Source organism: Herpailurus yagouaroundi, unplaced genomic scaffold (assembly GCF_014898765.1).
Source record: "Herpailurus yagouaroundi ecotype Mexico unplaced genomic scaffold, PumYag 182, whole genome shotgun sequence".
Taxonomy (NCBI): domain Eukaryota; kingdom Metazoa; phylum Chordata; class Mammalia; order Carnivora; family Felidae; genus Herpailurus; species Herpailurus yagouaroundi.
The window spans coordinates 16,006,175-16,021,781 of record NW_024412413.1 but is presented as its reverse complement, the minus strand read 5'-3'; the positions used below and the strand labels follow the sequence as shown (position 1 = coordinate 16,021,781).

The 15,607-nt window shown below is 41.5% G+C and overlaps 1 protein-coding gene across 2 annotated transcripts in view; it reads left to right on the top strand.

The window, feature by feature from the left end:
* The window catches only part of TCP11L2 (t-complex 11 like 2), a 41,781-nt gene that overhangs the window by 17,900 nt on the left and 8,274 nt on the right, over window positions 1-15,607 (top strand). The window contains exons 6-9 of one of the 2 annotated variants that reach the window (XM_040491009.1): window positions 966-1,102; window positions 12,151-12,335; window positions 12,531-12,712; window positions 15,120-15,292. In XM_040491009.1, the coding sequence (XP_040346943.1) occupies window positions 966-1,102; window positions 12,151-12,335; window positions 12,531-12,712; window positions 15,120-15,292 (677 nt within the window). Of the gene's footprint in view, window positions 1-965; window positions 1,103-12,150; window positions 12,336-12,530; window positions 12,713-13,415; window positions 14,267-15,119; window positions 15,293-15,607 lie in introns of those variants that run through there. The other variant, XM_040491010.1, reaches the window with a different exon arrangement.

The following is a 15,607-nucleotide window of genomic DNA, read 5'->3' as shown; positions in this document are numbered from 1 at the left end:
CCCTTTTTTTTTTTTTTTTTTTTTTGTGAATACAGCCACGTTGAAAATTAAGTTTTAGGTAATAGTATTGGAAAGGTAGGAGGAGGAAACTGGTATGCATAGAGCAGGTAACTTACATTACTAACTGGGGCAAGTCAATAACCTCTCAAAGTCATACTTTACTCCATCGGTGAAATGGGCTGTATGTGCCCGTAGAGTTGTGTTCAGCTCTGGCATACAGTGACTCTTCAGTTGCAGAATCCATGCTCTGAGTTACCTTATTACCCACGTGTGGTATCACATCTGTGGTCTTCATCTTGGTCATCTGTTGAGCACCTACTGGGGACCACTGTTCCCTCCATGATGCGTTCATAACCTCATCGACTCTCTACAACATCCCTCCAAGACTGATCTTGTCTCTTCTTGCACAGATGAGGAAACTTGCACGGAGAGATTGAGTAACTTATGCCCGGCCACAGAGCTGGTCAGTTGCAGTGCTGCATTTGAGCCCAGGCGTGCCCAATTCGAAACTGAAGTATTTTTCCCCTGTGCCTTACTTCCCTGTCCTTTTTCTTCTTTTCTCCCCACCCCACCCGCGTTCCCTTAGGAGGAAAAACCAAGTACACTATGTACAGACTCCTTAAAAGTTTAGGGCTTTCCAGTGAAAATTCCTTCTTGAATCTTTGTCTCATTGTTAAGACTCATTGCTTATGCTTTCTACTGTCTACCAATTCACTGCTGGGTGTAATGGATCAGCTGGAGGTATTGTATTTGCTAAAGCAAATACTCTTGAGATCTGTGAAGAATAAATTTGGGATGCATGTGTAATGCCTTCTATGAAAAGTGACCTTGCCAATGGCAGTTGGAATTTCAAAACCATTTGGGGGATGTTTATATTTTCCAGCCTGTAAAATAGATTGCAGTTAATGAATTTCAGCTTAATTTCTTAATCACCTCTTTAACTATTTTCACTCTAAAATTTTTAGACAAATATTTCATGTCCTGGACCTCATGAAAATGGACATGGTCAATTTTACAATTAGGAGTCTTAGACCACATCTTCAACGCCAGTTGGTGGATTATGAGAGAACCAAGTTCCAAGAAATTTTAGAAGAAACTCCAAGTAAGTACAATATAATGTGTATATGTTGAAACTAAGTGGAAATATGATGCGTTATATTTTGGTATCTTAAGGAGTGTCACTAAAGAATTTTGACTTTTCTGTTAAACATTTTTGTAACTTCTAAAATCGACATCACAAATTTATAGCTGTTTGCTGTGTCTCAAGCACTATTCATTTCTTCATGTATTAAAAAATATATATGTATTGAGCACTTGCTGTGCCCCAGATACTAGGATTGCTGTGGATCCCAGTTGCTGTGGATACCGCGGTGAACAAAACAATGTCGTGACCCCTGGGGAGCTGACATTCTAGTAGGCATGACAGACAAACAAATAAGCATGTATTGTCAGATGTGTTAAGTGCTATGAAGAAAAGTAGGAAAAAGGGCAGATAGCAATGGGGCAGGAGTGGGGGAGGTGGTGTTTCTTAAGACAAGGTAGACCGAGATGAGAAGACCTCTCTAAGAAGGAACGTTTGAGCAGAGTTTGCAAAGGGAAGAGGAAGGGGCATATGAAGAAGTGAGAAAAGAACATTCCAGCCAGAGGGAGCTGCAGGTACGAAGGCGCTGAGACAGAAGCGTGTGTGTGAAGTTGGACAGGCACACCACAGGTAGTGTGGCTGGAGTAGAGCGGGCAGGGAGAGAGTGGGCGGAGACGAGGCCAAGAGGTAGACAGAGGCAGGTCACACAGAACCTTGCTAGGAAATGAGAGCTTAGAGTTTATTCCAAGTGTTGACAGGAAGTCATTGGAGAGTTTTGTGCAGGGGAGCAACATGTGATTTGCATTTTTAAAGACCGCCCTGGCTCCCGGGTAGAGAGAGAGTAGATGGCACGGGAGCAGAGAGGGAAACAGGGGCACCATGTAGGCGGTACCGTGGCTGCATGTGCAAGAAATCATGGTTCACCTGGCAGTGGTGGAAGTAGATAGACGGGGTCAGATTCTGGATGTGTTTTGAAAGTTGAACATGACGATGTGCTGGAAGTTGGATGAGGAGAAAGGAGAGGAGGTGATGATGCTAAGGTTTTCGCGTGAGCAGTAGGGTGAACAGTGATGGTTGTTAGTGGGGTGGGCAACTAGGGGAAGGCAGGTAAGGAGATGGTATGGGATCGGGGTTCAGGTTCACATATATGAACCTTGAGATCTTAATGGCATCAACATGGGCATGTCAGGTAGGTGTTTGGCTATAAAGGACTAGAGTTCAGGGGAATGGCGGGTACTAGGGATATACATTCAGGACTCACCAGCATATTTGTGATAGATCAAGCCCCAAAACTGAATAATAGTTAACATGAATAAAATGCTTTCTATATGCCAAGCACTTTACCTGTATTAACTAATTTGATCTTTGTGACAACTTCAGGAAATTACCCCCCATTTTATAGATGAGGAAACTGAGACACAGAGAGGTTATATCACTTGCCTCCATAACACAACTTGTAAGTTATGGAGCTGGGACTCACCCAGCTGGTCTGTGTGCACTGTTCATACTCTTATCCACAGGATTGCACTGGGTGAAATTACCCGGGAGTGAGTGTAGATACAGAAGGGGCCTGACCTGGAACTCTAGAGCATCTAGAGATCGACAAGAGCAGACGGATCCAGCAAAAGAGACTAGGAATGAGTAGAGCTCAAGAGGAAGGGACGGAACCAGCAACGGTGACTGTGAAAGAGCAGCCAGAGAAGTGAAGGAAGCCAGGAGCAGGTGATGTTCTGTAGGACAAGTGAAGAAAGTGTTCAGACAGTGAAGGCATGATCTGCTATGTCGTGTATTGCTAAGTGGTCAAGAAAGATGAGGCCAAGGCTTGACCGTGGGTATGACTGTATGAGAATCCTTTATAACCTTGATGGGAGCAGTTGCGATGGACTGGTGGGCATTAAAGTTGGACTGGAAGAGGGGTCAAGAGAGACTGGGAGTAGACAAAGTAGTACCTCAATGAATCCTCACAGTTACTCAGTTAAGTAGGTACTGTTAGACCCCTTATTTCACAGGGGAGGAAACTGAGATGCCAGATGGTGCACAGCTGGTAAAAGGCTGGCTGACTGATTCCTTCATTGGCAGACTCTTAACGCTGGCTTCTGGGCTGTAATTAACCACAATATAAGGCCGTTAGGTGACCCACCCACCTCATCCCACCCCTCTTGGACGGAGCTTTCCTGTTAAGATAGTCAGTAGGGTAGTCTTAATTGTGAACAAAACCAAACAAGTGCCACTTTTAAAGGGACTCCAAGAGCCTGAAGCATGTCCAGGGAAGAGGGCATGGGTTACGAAGGGTCACATGAGGAGCCGTCCATGAAGCTGTGTGTATTCTGCTTGGTAACGGGATGCGCCTGGGCGGTGAGCATTGCCTTCCCTGTTGGTATTGAATCAGGGACTTATGGTTAAGTTCTGCAGGGCAGACTAGGATCCACGGAGGGGAGTAGCAGGCAGCCAGTTTTGACATTTATAGCAGCTACAGCTGTTTTAAATTTGGAATGGGCCTCTCTAGTACTAATAGTACTCAGTGCCAGCTATCATTTTGTTGAGCACTTATTATATGCTACGTCCTTACTATGTGCCAACACTCTGATTAGCCCATTCAAGCCTCACAATAGCCCTGTGAAACTGGTACTATTATCACTCACTGTTTACAGATGAAGAAATTGAGGTTAAGGTGCTTACCCCAGGTCACTGCTGAAGCCTGGATAACCCAGACATGTCTCTGCCCCAAAGCTTGTACGCTCAACCACTATGCAGCACTGCCTCTCTCCAAATGAGACACTGACCGCCTTTGGGGGATCTCCAGAGGGGGCGCTAGCACTGAGTGGTGGATATGACTGGATGACTTCCAACCATCCTTCCACAACAAAAATTCTTGACTTCAGGGCTGTATTGTTTTAGCTCTAAAGGGAGAGAGGGATTAGTGGAAACAGAACCCTGCATAGAACCTGAATCTGAAACCTGAACTACGGTAACTATGTTCATAGCAGTGTTTTCCTTTCCAGCACGTTACTGGTTGGTTTCATTTGTGTGCCTGTGTACATGTGTGTGCAAATGTCTCCATGTCTCGAATCAAGATAGCTTGTCATTTGGAGCGAATTCCTTAATATTGGGTCGAATGACAGTTTTGATCATCTTAAATGATTTGTTTCTGTCCTTAAAACTCAGGCTTAGTGACCTGCATTTGTACGTTTCACATTGACTTGGATATTTCCAGAGATTTAAGAATAGAATATATCCAGTTGTGCATATAGGTCATTATTGCCCAGCTCTAAATATGTTCCCAGAGAAATCAAGAGTCCAGGAAGCAGAGTGTACGTCAGCTGTTAATTATATCCTCAAGTCACTTTGCCAAAAGTCGGCCACTGTGCCCTAATATCAAAATAAGAGCCTCACAGGAACATGCAGAAGGACAGAAGAGTTGGATTTTTTGTGTATGTGATTTTTATAAAATAATTATTGGAAAGTTAATAGAGAGGAGTACTGTAGATTTCTGAACTGATTTCAGAAAAGAGTTTATTTTGCCAACAGAGAGATTTTATGTAATTGCCTGATTTACAAGTCTTAGGCACTGATTGGTCACATGTACAACATCAACAAGATGACCACATCAGGTCCAACAACTAAATTACCCGTGGAAAGAGTAACAGATTACCCCGAGGGGGCCAGACCACAGGTAATTTCTAAGATACTCAGCAAGAAAAGGTTTTTATTTATTTAGATAATATCTTATATCTGATAAAATATTCTCATAGAACTTCATTTCATGTGATTCTTTCAAAAATCCTACGAGACGTAAATATTTTTCAAAAACCGATGAAACTGCATTGTGATTGTCTTTGCCTGGCACACAAGGCAGTCAAGGACTACTAACGGAACATTCTGAAGATGAGCCAACTGATGCTGAGCGATGGCCTGCCCAAACACAAGAGCTCCTAATAAGTAGTGGAGCGAGGACTGGAAGCCAAGTCTCCCGCATCCAAGCCAAGATTTAACCAAGCTGCTGCTTTGGCTGCTTTCTTTGGATTTTTCACTTTTGTGTTACATCAACTGGGTTGTATGGCAAGCAACAGAAACTAACTCTGGCTGACTTGGCAAAAAAGGAAGCGAATGGAAGGACGGGGGCAGTTCACAAAAAAAGCTAAAATACCTGAGCCTGAACAAGGCCAGAAACCAGGAGAGCATCAGGAATCTGGGCAGAAAAAAATAAGGGAAAGTTCCCAGCTCCATCATCAGAACCGTTAACGTGTACTTTAAAATGGGCTATCCTTGGGGCGCCTGGGTGACTCAGTCGGTTAGGTGTCCGATTTCAGCTCTGGTCATGATCTTGTGGTTTGTGGGTTTGAGCCCCAAGTCAGGCTCTATGCTGAGGCTGGAGGCTGCTTCAGATTCCATGTCTCCCTCTCTCTCTGCCCCTCCCCCACTCACACTCTGTGTGTGTGTGTGTGTGTGTGTGTGTGTGTGTGTGTGTGTGTCTGTCTGTCTGTCAAAAATAAATAAACATTAAAAAAATTAAAAATAAAAGAAAGAAAGAAAATAAAATGGCCCATCCTTGAATGCTGTAGTCACCCTTCAGGTCCCAGGAAAGTCTGATGGGCATGTGATTCCGCTAGGCCAACCCCAGGGGATCAGGGGGCTTTCCTGGTCAGGGGCCTCTTAATTGATATTCACAAAAGAAAGCATGGAAAGAGGGAAAATGATTTCTCAAAGAAATCAGTACCAAGGGACACCTGGTTGTCTCAGTCTGCAGAGCATGTGACTTTTGATCTGGAGGTTGTGAGTTCAAGCCCCATGTTGGGTGTGGAGCCTACTTAAAAAAAGAAAGAAAGAAATCAGTACCAAAAGAAGGGAGGTGAGGTGTTGATAGGCATAAAAGAGCAGGTGTCATGGATAAGGGAACTATATTCTTCTAACTGAAAATCGGGGTAGTTAATCTGAATATTTTCCAGAATACTGAAAAGGGGAGCGATCTTTGCACAACATCGGGGGCTCCCATTCACATATTCTGCACCATTCTCTTAGTTTATGTGAATACTGCCTGCTCAGAATTGTACAGGCCATCCCCCAAATCCAGGATGTGGAGTTGTTGCCTTTTTAGGGGTCACTCAGAGTTCAATCTTAGGTACCAGATTTCATGCTTAGCTACCATATTAGAAGTCAGCAGACTTCAAGGAATTGTATTCCTTGAAGAATCTATGTATGACTACGCTCGATACATTCATCTTGGAAAACTCAAATACTAAACTCATTCATACTAAACGGGGAGGTTTTACAGGACATTCCCCTAACTACTATTTCTAGTACTAAATAGCACAATCAATGGCTCTTACATAATGTAAATATTTGTATGTGTGTTTAGTGTTGATGAAGCTGTATGCGACTTCAACCTGCATTTACTAGGGTTAGATTCAGTGACTTAGTTGGCCAATCCATAACCTATATCCCTTTTTTAAACTTCATTGGAGTATGCTATTCATGCAATAAAAAATGTGCCCACTTTAAGTGTGTAGTTCTGAGTTTTGACAAAAGAATATGCTCCTATAACTACAACTACAAACAAAATATAAAACATTTATGTCATTCAAAAAGAACCCTCTTGACCCTTGTAGTCAACCTCCCCCCTAAAGGTAGACACTGATAAAACTTTCATTATTGTAGATCAGCTTCGCCTCTTTTAGAACTTCATATTAAGTGGAACGACACTCTGTGTTCACTTTCTTCTCCAACTTCTTTTACTAAACTAGTAAGATGTTTGAGATTCATCCATGTTGTGTATGTATCAATAGTTTGTATTACTGAGAAGTATCCTGTTATATGATTATACCATACTTTGTCCATGTACCTGTTGATGGACATTTGCATTGTTTCTGGTCCTAGGCTACTATGAATAAAGCTGCTGTGAACATTTGTGTACCAGTCTTTGTGTGTGCACATGTTTCCATTTCTCTTGTGTAAACACCTAGGAGTTGAATGGCTGGGTCATTATGTTAAATATGTGGTTAACTTTATAAGAAACTGGTAGTTATTTTCCAAAGTGGTTGTACTGTTTTATACTCGCCATCAATGTATGATAGTTCCAACTGCTTTACATTTTCACCAACACTAGGTATTATCAGTCTCTTAAATTTGACCCTTTATAGAGGGTGTGAAAGTAGTATCTCATTGTGGTTCTAAGATACATTTCACAGATGATGAATGATGTTGAGCATCTTTTCATATGCAAATAGCCATTTATCTTTTTATGTGAAGTGTCCATTCAAATCTTTTGCCCCGTTTTTAAATTTGGTTGTCTTCTTATTGAATTGAAGAGCTCTCAATATATTCTGGAAACAAATCCTTTGTCAGATATATGTATGTGTTGTGAAAATTTCCCCCATCTGTGTGTGGCTTGCCTTTTTCATCTTCTTAACACTAACCTTTGAGAAAAGAGAAGTTTTTAATTTTGATGAAGTCCAAATTATAACATTTTATTTTATTTGTGGATTTAATGGTTTGTCTACAAAATCTTTAGGTATCCCAAGGTCATAAAGATTTTTTTGAATATTTTCTTCTAGAAGGTCTATAGTTTTAGGCTTAGGAATCATTTCAAGGTAATATATTTCAAGGTTCACATTTTTCCATATGTGTATCTACTTCTAGCACCATTTACTGGAAAAAGACTATCTTTTCTCTCTTAACTGCTTTGGCAACTTTGTTGAAAATCAATTGACTATACATTTGTGGGTCTGTTTCTAAACTTTTTATTCTTTTTTTTAATTGAGGTATAATTTGCATACCATAACATTAATTTTTTAAAGTGTTTAATTCAGTGGTTTTAGCATAAGGTTATACAACCATCATCAGTATTTAATTCCAAAAGATTTTCATCACCTTATGAAGAAACCCCATACTCACTACCAGCTTCCCATTCCTCCCTTCCCTTAGCCTTTGACAACCACTGGACTACTTTCTGTCTCTAATCTCTGGATTTGCCAATTATGGACATTTCATATAAATCACATCATACAATGTGTGGCTTTTTTGTGTCTGACTTCTCTCACTTAGTATAGTATATTCAAGATTTACCTATGTTGTAGCACATATCACTTTTTTAAATGTTTGTTTGAGAGAGAGAGTGTGCACACAGGAGGGACAGAGAAAGAGGGAGAGAGAGAAATCCCAAGCAGGTTCTGCTCTATCAGTACAGAGCCTGATATGGGACTCTCTCCCACGAACGGTGAGATCATGACCTGAGCCGAAATCAAGAGTCGATGCTTCACCACCTGAGCCATCCAGGCGCCCCTTTACTTCATTTTTTTTTTTAATTGGATTCTATCCTATTCTGTTGATCTATATGTTTTCTCCTAGCCAGTACTACACAATCCTGATATTGAGGCTAAGTCTTGAAATCAGGCAGTGTTAGAGTTCCATCTTTGTTCTTCTTTTTCAAAATTGTTTTGTCTATTACAGGTCCTTTGAATTTCCATATGCTTTTTTTAACTAGTTTATCAGTTTCTGCAAAACTGCCAGCTGGGATGGTGACTGGAATTATGTTGAATTAACATCTTAATAATAGTGAGTCTACTAGTTTGTGAACTAGGTATCTCAAATCTAATTTGTTTCAGCAATACATTTTATTTTTTATTTTAAAAACAAATTTTTTTAATGTTTATTTTTGAGAGAGAAAGAGACACAGAGAGCGGGGGAGGGGCAGAGAGACAGAGAGAGAGGGAGGTATAGAATCCGAAGCAGGCTCCAGGCTCAGAGCTGTCAGCACAGAGCCCGATGCGGGGCTTGAGCTCACAAACCGTGAGATCATGACCTGAGCCGAAGTCGGATGCCCAACTGACTGAGCCAGCCAGGTGCCCCTGTTTCAGCAATACATTTAGTTTTGGTGTATCAGTCTTGTACTTACTTTGTTAAATTTAATCTCATTTATTTTATGTTCTTTGATGCTGTTATAGATGGTATTTTGTAAGATTTTTATTTTCTAGTATATAGAAATGTAATTGGCTTTTGAATATGCACTTTGCATGCTGAGAACTTGCTAAATTCACTTCTTAATTCTAGTAGTTTTTTTTAGAATATTCCTTAGGGTTTTCTGTATAATCACACTGACTGCAAATAAAGACAGCTTTACTTCTTTTTAAAAACCTGTGTGCCTTTTATTTCTTTTTCTTGCCTTATTGCACGGACTAGGACATCCAATCAGATGTGCAATAGTAGTCTTGAGAGAGGGCATCTTTGCTTTTCTAGGGGAAGAGTGTTCACCATTTGACTCTTAAGTATGATATATGTCATACTTAAGCCATGTCAGCTGCAGCTTCTCATAGATATCCTTTTCTGTATTGAGGAAGCTCTGTTTCTAGTTTGCTGAGAACTTTTATCTAAATAGGTCACATGTTAAATTTGGTCACATGCTGTTTCTGTATGCTGAAGTGATCATTTTTTCTCCTTTATTATGATAATGTGCTGAATTACAGTGATTGATATTTTTCTTGTTTTTAAAATTTATTTATTTTGAGAGAGAGAGAGTGCGAGTTGGGGAGGGGCAGAGAGAGAGAGGGGGGGAGAGAGAATCCCAAGCAGGCTCAGTGCAGAGATCTCACGAAACTGTGAGATCATGACCTAAGCCAAAACCAACAGTCAGATGCTCATCCGACTGAGCCACCCAGGCGCCCCCAATATTCTTCTAATGTTAAACCAAGTTTGCAATCCTGAGATGTTTATCCCACCCCTTATTCATGGTGTATTACTTTGCCTTACTAATACTTTACCTTGCTAGTGCTTTCTTAAGGATTGTTGCATCTATATTTTTAGAAAGAGATCATTCTGTAATTTTCTTGTAATGCCTTTGTCTGGTTTTGGTATCAGGGCAAAGCTGGCCTCATAAAATGAATTGAGAAGTATTCCCTTTTCTGCTTTCTGAGTTTACAAGAAACACCTTGCACTGTGGGCATTAGTAAACATTTTACTGGATGACGGTGGGAAAGGAAAGATCACTGCAGGCCTGGAAGACCAATCAACTTGTCAGTCTGAAGGAGACTGAGCCATTCCCTAAGGCACGGTTACTTCCAGAGATGCTGAAAATAAATTGGAAACCTACTGGGTCTCTCACGCCAGACACAGAGAGCAGAGGTTTTTGAGCACCCACCACGTATTGGTGGAAAGTGAAGTCAGGTGCTGTGTGCCTGGGCCTCCATGGATCCTGGGAAATTCTTAGGCAAATGTGCCTGTAAAGCCATTGCTTGTTCTTATGTTCCTCCCTCCTAGTAGACTAAGAGCTTCTTGGGTGCAGGGAACATGCTCACTCATCTGTGAATCCCTGACATTAAGTACGGTACCTAGTGTATAGTAGGTGCTCAGTTATCATTGGATAAATGAGTAAATGGAGAGAATTGCTGCCCACATGAAAAACCAAGGGTACAAGTGTCTCCTGGGGTTGACCTTGCTTTTGGAGCCACATAGAATGGTCTGTGTACTAGCTTGTGGGAGTGATAACTCAGCAGATCCCTTAGAGGAAAGCTGATGATGCTTCACTCTAAACTCATGTCCTTTCTGTTTTACCAGTCACACTCCATTATGGCGGTGGACTAAATCACCTGAGGTGTTTAAACACAGATGCTTGAGCCCCATCTCAGACTGATTAAATCAGAATCTCCGGGAGCTGTGTGCAAGATCTTTTTTTTTCTTTTTAGAGCTCCCCAGGTGATTCTAAAATCAGCCACGATTTGAGAAGCACTAGGGTACACTGTTGCTTTTGTTTGAGATAACTAAAAGGGCTTTTAAATGTGTCAGCTGTAAATGATTAAGAGTGGCGTATAAATGCTTATTAATGCCACACTGTAATTATACCCATGAAGATTTCCTCTCTCTCGCTCAACCGCACCCCCCCCCCTTGGATATCTTTTAAATAAAAGACTGCATGTCCTTTACATCTTTATGAACAGAATTTGAAAAACCCAGAACATTTGCCAACTGAGGAGACACAAAGTTGCAAAGTTCTGGGGTGGTGGTGTTCTAGTGTGGCAAACACAGCTGCTCATAAATTACCTCTGTTCAGGCGCTGGGTCTGAGGAAGAATTTCAGGGTCATTATTCTTTATTTCATTCTCTGGTGCTTTAAAAGAAAAAATCCAGGGGCACCTGGGTGGCGCAGTCGGTTAAGCGTCCGACTTCAGCCAGGTCATGATCTCGCGGTCCGTGAGTTTGAGCCCCGCGTCAGGCTCTGGGCTGATGGCTCAGAGCCTGGAGCCTGTTTCCGATTCTGTGTCTCCCTCTCTCTCTGCCCCTCCCCCGCTCATGCTCTGTCTCTCTCTGTCCCAAAAATAAATAAACGTTGAAAAAAAAAATTAAAAAAAAAAAGAAAAAATCCACACCTGTGTTCATACTGCATTTTTTTAAAGCAGTTTCCACCTTATAAATTCTACTAAATATACAGTGTTATAAGAAATGTGGTATAAAAAGCCAATTGTTTCTACTGGGAAACCTTAGAACTGGGTTGAAAGTAAAGTGCATGCATGTGCATTTTGGGAAAGGCATAGCTCTAAATCAGACACTCAGGGGGTCCAGGACCCAAACATGTTTAATAATCAATGCCTTTAGTCTAAATACCTTCTCTGCACAAAATTCAAGATTGCGTGTGAGTTGGCTCCTGCCTGCCCATCCAATACCACCTGCTACCAGTCTCTTCCCCCTGGTTTTCTGTGGACCAGCAATCAGATTTGCCTGTAGCATCCAGAATGTGCCCTATTCTGTCACTTTTCTGGGGTTTTCTATGGGCCATTCGCCTGTCCTGGAGTGACAGCTCTGTCCTCTGTCTTGTATCTTCAGGTGTCAGTCCAGAGCTCTTCCTTAGAGTCTGTCCTGGACAACCTCTGCTCTCTCCACTTCCATGTGCCTTCTAGCATTTATTATATCTGCTGTAATTGTTAGTTCACAGCTCCGTCTCCCCATCTGGACTCTAAGTTCCTCAAGGGCTGTGCCTGTCTCTTCATTCATGGCCAGTTCCTAACGTAACGTCTGTCATGTAGAATGCACACATGGAGGGATCTGTCAGCTGTAGGACAAATAATGTGGCCTCTTCACTTTCAGGTGCTCTTGATCAAACTACAGGATGGATAAAAGAATCTGTAAATGAACTGCTTTCTCTTTCTGAGACGGCTTTAACTCCTGGGGCTGAAAATAGCTCTAAGCCAAGCCTGAGCCCTACACTGGTGCTAAATAACAGTTATTTAAAACTGTTGCAGTGGGATTATCAGAAGAAAGAATTACCAGAGGTGAGTGATTGTTTTTTTCTTCCCTCAAGTCTTCCAATATTTTAATTCTTAAGCTAGTCTGTCTAGTGTTGCGTGTGGTTTAATGACTTTCCTGAAATCAGATGAAATGGGAGTTTGGATGTAACATTGCTTGTTTTACATTTTCATGGTATTGAGCTTCCCTTTCTATTTTTACATTTAAAATAAATATGCTAGACACTCATGACAGATGGAGCACGTCTTCAGGAACTGACAGAAAAGCTGAATCAATTGAAAATTATTGCCTGCCTGTCCCTAATTACCAACAATATGGTGGGTGCTCTTACAGAAGGCCTTCCTGAGCTTGCAAACAGGTTAAAAAGGATTTCAGCTGTTCTACTCGAAGGCATGAACAAAGAGTAAGTTCCAATTTTATCTGCTCATCCCCGTCTTAAGGCTCTGCACGTGTTTCAGAGATGGCGCATAACCCTGGACGTCTGCGTGTGATATTCAGGACTGTGCTTTAGGGAAGCTTATCTTACAACTTCTTTTTCTAGAATTTCTTTTGATATCTCTGAAGGCTTCGATGTCCTTTCATAGGAGAGGGAGAGGTCCTTTCCATGACAAGTGCCAGGGTGAGTGTCCCGTTTCCACTTGGGACGGGCATGGACAAGAGCTCTTCTTTGACAGCGCTGTGAACCAAACCCACAGAAACCAGAATTCTGAGCTCAGTGTTCAGAAGGCCCTGTCAGGGAGGCTTTCCTATTCAGTTCTGACTCCGTCATCTTTCTGCAGTGAAATGGTTACCGACTTCACTGATCCAGCCTGCTGTAAAGTCTTCAGGAGCAGTGACCTCCTGTCCTTCAGAGACACTACACAAGTCCAGGGAAGGACTTGTTTTCGCTAAATTCATTTCCCAGTGTCAAACCTTCATTGAACACTAGGATTCCATTTAGATTTTGCATTTAGATCATCCTGGTGGGAATCCTATCCAAGTCAGAAAATTCCTAGTCTTAGTCAATGATCACATGTTTTCATGGGTCTGATATGGGTCAGCTCCTCCTGCTGGTTTCCCTTTCCGGTGTTTTCAAGGCCTTACGTTCTTCCTTCCTGTCTTTGAAGGGAGATGCACCTATCCTGCTGCCCATTACTCAGAAAGCACGTAAATTACCTGATAAAATCCCAGAATATCAAGAGCCAAAAGGAGCCCGAGTGGTTACAGCATCCAGAGTTCTCAGAGAGAGAAAGATTTACCTTAGCTGCATAGTGAGGAAAGGGGAAACCAAGGCCCTGCCCTTTCTGCTGCTTCTGTGCTAAGCATCCAGGCTCATTTACTTCACATTCCAGGACCCAAGACCTGTAATGAAGAGAAACCTCCTCTGGGCTTGCAGCTGGTCTTACCTTGGCATTTCCCCATACCGGGTAACTTACTTTCCAGGAATTTTTATTTATTCGAGAACCCACAATGCTGCTCAAGTATTAATATAAAGCATATAGCAAAGTGGTTACTGAGAAGTCAGGCTTCAGGTCAGACAGACCAGAGTTTAAGTCCAAGCTCTGCTATTGACTTGTTAGGTGCCCTTGAACAAGTTCCCAAAACACTCTGAGCCTCGTTTTCTCATTTGTAAAAAGAGATAACTGTGCCTGCTTACAAATGTGAGACATTAAGATGATTCCTTGTGAAGTACTTAGGGCAGGTGTCTGGCGCATGGCAAGTGCTCGGACAATGTTCACTGTTAATGGCCTGTTGTCAAAGCATCTCCTGTATACATGCTTTGCCTCTCTGACCGCTTTGTTTTGTTGAATCTCCCATCTCCACCCCCGTTCTCTCACCCTTTAATTCCAAGTTTGCACGTAGTTATCTTAAAGACCTTTTCTAGGGGCGACTGGGTGGCTCGCTTGCTTGAGCATCCAGCCCTTGATTTCAGCTCAGGTCACGATCTCATGGTTGTGAGATTGAGCCCTGCAACAGGCCTCCATGCTGCGTGTGGAGCCTGCTTGGGATTCTCTTGCTCCTTCTCCCTCTGCCCTTACCTCAGTTGCATTCTCTCATGCTCTCTCTCTCTCTTAAAAAATAAAAAACAAAGACCATTTCTGGACAGCAAGAGACCATTTTTAATGATCATTCCTCGATAGTGTGGACCCAACACATGCCCTTTCTCATTACCTTTTTTTTTTTTTTTACTTTTTAAGTAACCCCCTACCAATTACTGTTTATGATTTTCTGGACTCTATGTATTTGGGATTTTTGATTGGTTACTTGAAAGTAACAGTAGGAAGGAGCTTCTTATCTTTGATCATGAGAGGTCAAGAATTTTAGGTGATTTGTCATTATGGTACTAATCTCTGAATATCTTCATTTCTTGTTTTTGGTTGGTGTTATAGATGCACTGTTCAGGCATGGATAAAGGAATTGACTTTACCTCATTGTATAAGCATAGATTTAACAACAACAAATCTATGAATAAATCCACTCAGACCCAAGGGTTTATTCTAAGGAGTAAATAGGTAATTTCTTTTCCTTTTTGATGGTCCTGCATGAAAACGAGGATGCAGACTTCTTTTCAGGGACCACACTTCTCTGAATGCTTTCCCAACTAAACACTACCTACAGAATTGAGTGCTTTAACCATTTAAAAAATCTGCTACATACAAAGGTTGATGTTTAGGAGAAGTTACCATATTCTAAGTTTGTGCTAATGGAGGTACTTATTGTCTGTATAAATGAAAAGTGATGGACATTTGAAACAAGTTGGTATATTAAAAATAAATAAAAACTAATGAACAGAAAAAGTGTTACTGATGCAATCTTGTTTTGTTTTTTAGGACCTTTAACTTGAAGGAAGTCCTGAATTCTATCGGTGTTCAGACTTGTGTTGAGGTTAACAAGGCCCTGGTGGAGAGAGGTTTATCCATTTTAAATGCTGAGGTCCAAGCTAATCTTATAGGTCAATTTTCAAGCATTGAAGAGGAGGACAATCCTATCTGGTCCTTGATTGGTGGGTCCTCATGTTTTTATCGGTTTCTACTTCGATTCCAATTTGCTTTAACTTTATGGTTTTGACTAGTGTCAAGTGTCCGTTACATTTTAGGCATAAACAGATTACCCGTTCCTTTGGGAGAATACATATTAAAAATATAAAGAAGGAGTTTGTACTTTCAAAGGTTTGGGACTCACTGCTTCTTCTGTGTGTACGTGTAATAGAGTGGGGGGGGGGGGGGGTGGTTTTTGAGGGGGGCACATGTTAAGATGAGCCCTAAATGTTTTTTTTTTAACAATATAAAATTTATTTTAAAAATAGTTTCAAAAACAA